We start from the raw sequence: 7,248 nt of genomic DNA, 5'->3' as shown, positions 1-7,248 counted from the left end.
TATTTATACTATAGTCGCACCGGTAGTGACGTCATGGCTGTCGCCGGCCAACGAGTTGGTGTTTTTTCAATGTATGCTTCAGACACGGGTCACGACGAGGCGTTCCCCATAGCGACCCCTAGAGGACGCAGTTCGCCGTTCCCATGAAAGGGAAATGCACTGATCAACATTTACAAGCATAATATGCACAAGCAACATTTACAAGCGAAAACAGTCCAAAACAGTTCTAAGCAAATATGTAGGTGGATTTTGATGTAAGAGGACAACAGGGGACAGATTCTTCAAATCTGATCTGATGACGACACAAGGGTGAGTACATTTTCAGCAAATTTTCATTTTTGAGTGAACTACCCAAGTTTTATAATGATGAATATTAAATCTGAATTATAAAGCAGCCATGCTTATCTTCAAATATGATCTAATTTAGGCATAGACTGTTTCTTTTTGGATATAAAAGAAAGACTATGACAGTGATGTTGTGAAATCCTCAAGAGGTAGACCGACACTTTTCATTCCAAATTCAGTAAAGCTGAGAGACAGTCTGTGATCTTCGAAGGCAAAGAAATTGCAGGCATTGCTTGGTAAACAGCCTAGCAACAGGTTTGGACTATATATCAGCAAGTCTGAGTAATGACCATATAAGTGAACGCATGAACACACACATTATAACACAGAGCATAAAGACTCTGTACCCTGTATACACACACCACAAGTATGTACAACTACCTTTAAGGATGTTTTCCCTTAAAAAAACATGTGGTGATGGAGCAAATATATTTTCTGACTCCTAATTATGTTGCAGTTTTCCTTGTACATTACATCAGCATGGAATTCCTTCATAATTATACCTTCAACAAAACACAAGGATGAGAGAGGGCTAAACAAAATTACTACATGGCCATGCTTGTCATGTTAAAGCGAACAACTAGGCGAAGACTGCAAGTTGGTAAATCAGGGGTACATTTAGCATGTTCTCTCCGCAGTCAAACCTACATGAATTCCACTTTCTCTGAATTAAACCGAATGGCTGAAACAATGTTTAACGGTTGTAACACTCATTGTGTATTCTGCTAATACTAACTCTTGTTGTGCTGATTGAAAAGCTGTGTCTTGGCCCCCGTCTACAGCTGTTTCATGCCATGTAGGTTTGGACAAGAACCAAATGTTTATTTAGCAGTGTAATGAACAAGCAGGCTTGTAACACGACACTGGCAAAACAAGTGCTATGATGGATTAGCAAGCATCAGAAAAGAGAAAATGGTGTCGTTTTAAGCAAAATATTTCACTGTGTTAATCTACAGTTTCAACTACAGGGCAAGCACTTTGAGTACTCTAAGTGACTAACAACCCAAAAATGGGTAGTAGGTCTGTTCTGGTGATAATATAGCCATGTAATCATGCATAGCTAAAATATCAAAATAAATAGTTTTAATTTAGGACAAAACGCTTCTCATATCTCTTGTTGAGTCCAATCACACTGTTTTGTATTTTGGTGAAAATTAATTCGGTAAAAGAAAACCAAGTTAGGCAAATGGAAACATGGATGGATTGCAGGTCACAGATTAAAATATTTATACATTGTCTGTTTTAAGCCCTTTATTTTTTTCAATTTTTATGATAACCAATTTTGTTCTGTGTTGGCATGAAATCTAGGTGCTGAAACAAAACCAGTTGAGAACTACGCAGCATACAATAAAAACCAATGAACATTCTCAGGACATTAGGAATTGGTTCTCCTGAAAATAACCAAATGGTAACCATAAATTAACGTTAGGGAAATGTTCTTCTCTAGTTGAAAATGTAAATCATAAGAAGCATTTCAAATAACGATCCCAATGAATAAAAACATGATGATGAAGCAATATCGCAGCAAGATGAGCATACTGTATAATGATGCTCTTTTTAACCCTATAAAGCCTGTCATATTTGATAGATGAATTTCTAAGGCCTCTAAATTAACATGTACAGATAAAATGATAAATCAACATGATCGCAAATTTACTGAAAAAACCTGTTGTACCCAATCTTCTATACGCCTTCTGATCTTTGTTTGATAGTTCATTCATACTTTCTAAGTAAAATGCCTTTTATTATTATTTTAAACATTTCCACCTTTGTGGTACACAACTTTTTTGCTGTGCAATCTTCAATGATTTTTATAAAGTAAACCTAAACATTTTATTTTCAAGATGAATAATTACTGGACTGAAGTAAGTTGGGTTTACTTGATTATCCATACATCACTTTATAGAAAAATCATGTTAAAATGTAAGTGTCAAAATAATACAACAGGCTTCTGAAAAATGTTTATTTGTACATCTCTCAATCATCACTGTATTGCATTGCATTATATGTTTTGCCTTTACAATTACAGAGCTTTGATAATAACACTAAGCATTTAAATGTCATCTTACTAAGACATATTATTGGTAGATATAAAATAACTGATATTTATATGCATTTACAGCATGCAAGTAGCCTGCTATACTGTTATAAAACAATTCACTGATTTACATTACAAGCGATAAGAATTTCATCTTACTATTAGGCCATGTAAATAAGACATCAGCACCAAATTGCTGAAATTGTTTGGGTGTCTAAATAAAATGTAGGTGTTTTTGTGTGAACCCCTTATTCTTGCTATATCATACTACTTGGGCCATAAAAGCCTGATGTATCAAATATGACACATATGTTCTATTTAAAAAAAAAAATTTCATATGTTAGGGGTTGCAGGGTTAACTTTGTAACCCTACACACCTCACACGCATTAAATTGGTTGTCCTCCTTTATAGATCACTATATCGAGCTCTTCCTTTGGTCTAGCACACACACTGACCCCGAAAACTTATTCTCACCTGATAATTACATACATGACCAGGCAGTTCCCCACGAGCCCCACCACACACACTATCAAGTAGACCACAACGACGGTGATCTTCGCGCTCTTAGGGAGAGGTTCGTGTACATCATCTAGATCACTTAAATTCCCCTGAAAACGTGAGTCGTTAAACATCTGTAGGACGTCGGACAACTCGAGTAACTCCATCGTGAAGAAAGCACCCACAACTGTTGAAGAGAAGAGAAGAAACTAACATAAACTTATATATGCCTCACAACAAGCAAGTGAAGAGAAGACATGAATAGGGTTTAAACGACACCTACACCACCGCTTCAATATCTTCATATATATATACTGGCTTGGTGAGGAAGAGGCATTTCAAATGAACAATCCGCACTGTCCATTTCACATTACTTGTTTTTATGCCTTTTGTTTCTCTCCCACCTGTCACCACATTGTCTCTTGCATGTCACCACTATCATCTCTAGTTCCTCTCCAGCTCTTTGGCTCATTTTCTCCCTGGCACCGCTCTGAGTCTTCCAGCCTCTGCTTTTCAGAGCTGCTGTTTTGTGAGTGCAGGTCGAAAATTGATTGCCTCACATTTCAGTGAGTGTTCTCCACCGGGATACAAAATATCCCCTCATTTATCTCCACCACCAACTGCAGTAGTGTTAGCCGTGTGTGCTTCCTTATAAACACTCTAGCCAGCACAACATCACTATAAATATTCTCCAGCTTCACTTCTCTCTCTCTCTATGGAGGACGAAACCTGCAAAAACAATAAATAAATAAATGTGTGCATAAATGCACGTATTCTTGTTTAAATACATAAATAATTAAACAAGTGATGAAAGTAGGCAAATAAAAAATAAATTGGTGGGCAAATGGAAAATGTTTAAGGAAATGCTAAACTCATCCTAACTATTTTCCTTTGATCACTCATTTATTTCTAAATGTATTTCCACTTTTTTTTTTCCTCTGCGCAGAAAAGTGTATACCAATGTCGTATGTAACTTTAGAGACGGTCCCTAGATTTGCGAATATCAAATGCTGGGAAATGACACCTCTGGCCATTCCGTTGGGTGGTTTGTAAAGTCACAGATACTGTACGGACAATACAGCTCAGTTTATGTATCTTGCTCTGTTGAACGGAAAAAGTGACTTTACGTAGGCCATACTGGATTAACACCATGCATTTCCTGTCAGAGGGAAAGGATTGTTTTCCCCATGCTGTGCCCCCAGCTATGACATGACTCCGACCAAGTCCATGGTTGACACCCTCTCATTAGCATGTTGCGCAGAGGAAAAATAAATGTGGAACTACATTCAGAAATAAATGAGTGATCGAAGGAAAATAAATAGGAAAGTATTTGCCTACTTTAATCACATGTTTAATTATTTCTATATGTATTTAAACAAGAATTTGTGTATTTATACACACATTTATTTATTTATTTGTGTATTTATTTATTTATTGTTTTTGCAGGTTTCGTCCTCCATATCTCTCTTGCTCTCTCTCTCTGTCATACTCATGGGCGGCGCTAGGGAGGGGCTAGCGGGTGCTTCAGCACCCCCAAGAAAGACAAAAGCACCCCCATAGCACCCCCACAGATTTTTTCCTGGAATCAATTATATACTATAGCCTATTGTATTTAAGATGATAATAAAAAAAAGAAGAAGAAGAAAAAACATTTGACTCCTTACGCATGCATAACTCGTGCAATGCAATAATGACGTGAATTGCAGTGCTTCCTTGTGCTAAGTAGGCCTGTCCCCACTAAAGATTTTTCTAGTCAACTGGTTGCACGTTATATTAAATTGATTAATATAATAATATATTAACCATTCTTTAATATATAGGCAGGCTTATCTGCCAGAGAAAGAATGTCTATTTCACATAAATGTCTTTAAGATCTCTTAAATTAGTTTTTAATCAACTTTTTTATGCTTCTGGTCTAAAGTTAACCGGATGAGATCTAGCTAGTTAACTGTTAATCTTGGTAGCACCAATACAGGTTTTATTTTTATTATTTTCATTTTAATTATATGATTTTAATTTTATTATAGCTGATAGATCATTCTAATCTAAGTTAACAGTTGTTAATGTATACTGACATCAGTATAATGGCCTTGTTTTTCCCATAAAATACATAAATATGATTCATTAATAAATATTATAATAAATTAGCGAGGAATTTAATATATATGTATATAGTATTCATACATGTCTTATAGCTTTTAAAATTGCACCGGTATCTTTCTGATTAAGAGAACGTGTTAACATAATGAAAAGGTTTAAATTACAACGTGATATCCTCATGCCCTCTTCTGGTGGATTTGGTATTACGGAACAGCAGTTTACAACGACTTATTCCGTCATTGATTCACTAAGGGAAGGGCATGAATACCTAATTATTTTCTTACATTCAGTATGAAGCATTTTCATTTCAACTTCACTCTCGCGAAAAACATAGGCTACTTAGGGAAAAATAAACATACTGAACAGTGCACTCTTCACGCTAATTTATTAATTACCAACATCGAACACAACACAAGCAGCAGCATTTTATGCCACAGGAGGCGACAGAGTTTCAGTTTCAAGCTTTTAAGCTTATGCAAAGCAAACCACATAGCATAAGAGATAAATGTAATATATTTACATATATTAGTATTCATGTATCGTAGCCTACATAAATTACTATTTACACTTATAAAACAAGTTTTATAAATTTGTTAATTAATGAGTTTTAATGAAATTCGTAGCATACTGTAAAAAAAAAAAAAAAATAGAAATTTAAGTTTAGTTGTGCTAAGATCAAAGTGGTTCTAAAGTCACACCCAACAGTGATACATTCATTACTCTTCTGAACCACTTCAAATTTAGATACTGATCAGGTAAATAACGTTTAAACTAGACAATGATGAATACAGTGCAAAAAAAAAAAAAAAAAGCTACTTGATAAGTCAAGTTGATTGTTTTACTTTAAAGTGCGTTTTGACTTTTGAGTTAAAAACAACACGTTATGATTTGATGTTGCTGATTGGGTACTTGAACCTTATTGGTTAAGTTGTGAGGGTACAAAAAAGGTTTCAGCACTCCAGCAATTTCTTAAAGGCCTTCCTGAAACAATCGTCTAAGAACGCGTAAAGGAACGGATTGAGACACGAGTTGGCATAACTCAGTCCCGTGATAAAATAAGAAATACTTATAACCAGGGGAGTGGTGGGCAAGTCTGAGGTGAGGGCGACCACCGTACTCAGGTGGAAGGGTGTCCAACAGAACAAGCAAACGGCAAGCACGACGAAGACCATCATTGTGACTCGTTTCTTGGCTTTGTCCAGAGCCTTTCCATTTGAGTTGAGTCGCGTGCGTCTCAGCTTGTAGAGCATCACGCTATAGAGGATGCAAATGGTCGAAACTGGAATGACAAAACCGAGGATCAGCATGTAGATCCGACTGGCTTTGAACCAGAAACTCTCAGGGCTTGGGAAACTCAAAACGCAGCTCTTCCGGCGCTCCGCGTCGTCGGGACTCACATAGACACCGGCGAAAACGGTGAAGGGCATCACGATGAGAATGACCAGAGCCCAGACGCTCAGGCTGACCGTCTTGGCTAACCTGTAGGTCCGGTGGGGCATCCGTTTGGAGCGCAACGTGGACACCACGACCAGATAGCGGTCCACACTCATCACAGTCAAGAAGAAGATGCTGGAGAAGATGTTGTAGTGGTCTATGGACAGAATCGCTTTGCATAAAATCTCTCCAAACGGCCAGTAGTTTAACAGGTGCTCGGCTATGTTGATGGGCAACACCAACGTGAAAAGGTCGTCGGCGATTGCCAAATTCAAAATGAATAAATTGGTGACGGTTTTCATTTTAGGCGCCTTCAATATCACATAAATGACAGCGGTGTTGCCAGTGAGTCCCACGGCGCAGATTATTGAGTAAATAACTGGTATCCAAATGTAGAAGTCAAGGTAGAGCATCCACGTTGGAGACGTGCAGTTGGTTTGGTTGTAATCCGGACTGGTCATGTTCCATGAATATTGGATTGTTTTATTATCCATTGTGTCTTTGAATTCCATTAAAACATAACCTTAAAAAGTAGAGTAAGTAAAAGTTTGTTAGATATGATAAACTACATGCAACACTGCGTTTTTTTTCTGCATAGAAGTCAAAATTCTGTCGTTGTTGCACCTATTCGTACAGTTATTCTAATTTACCTATTTAGTTAAAGTTAGTTGTTTATTAAAACGTTTAAAACCTAAACGATTAAATAATATTTTGAAATAATATGTATCATTTCACGAAGTTGAAAATTAATTGAAGTCAATATAAAAGTAAAAACGTTGAGAATTAGTCATCTTACCTGACAGATCCAGACATACAGGATCTTCTGCTGGTC

At 36.7% G+C, this 7,248-nt stretch overlaps 1 protein-coding gene and 1 pseudogene across 1 annotated transcript; both read right to left on the bottom strand.

Moving 5' to 3' along the window:
* The window catches only part of LOC107701693 (delta-type opioid receptor-like), a 7,422-nt pseudogene extending 4,373 nt beyond the window's left edge, over positions 1 to 3,049 (bottom strand).
* Positions 3,050 to 5,932: 2,883 nt separating this feature from the next.
* On the bottom strand, positions 5,933 to 6,928 carry LOC107701702 (neuropeptides B/W receptor type 1-like). Its single transcript, XM_016503768.1, has one exon. It carries the CDS (start codon positions 6,926 to 6,928, stop codon positions 5,933 to 5,935), a length of 996 nt encoding a protein of 331 aa, XP_016359254.1.
* Between the last annotated feature and the right edge of the window lie 320 nt (positions 6,929 to 7,248).

This window comes from Sinocyclocheilus anshuiensis, unplaced genomic scaffold (genome assembly GCF_001515605.1).
Source record: "Sinocyclocheilus anshuiensis isolate Anshui unplaced genomic scaffold, SAMN03320099.WGS_v1.1 scaffold1658, whole genome shotgun sequence".
NCBI lineage: Eukaryota > Metazoa > Chordata > Actinopteri > Cypriniformes > Cyprinidae > Sinocyclocheilus > Sinocyclocheilus anshuiensis.
This window is presented reverse-complemented; position numbering and strand designations above follow the sequence as displayed.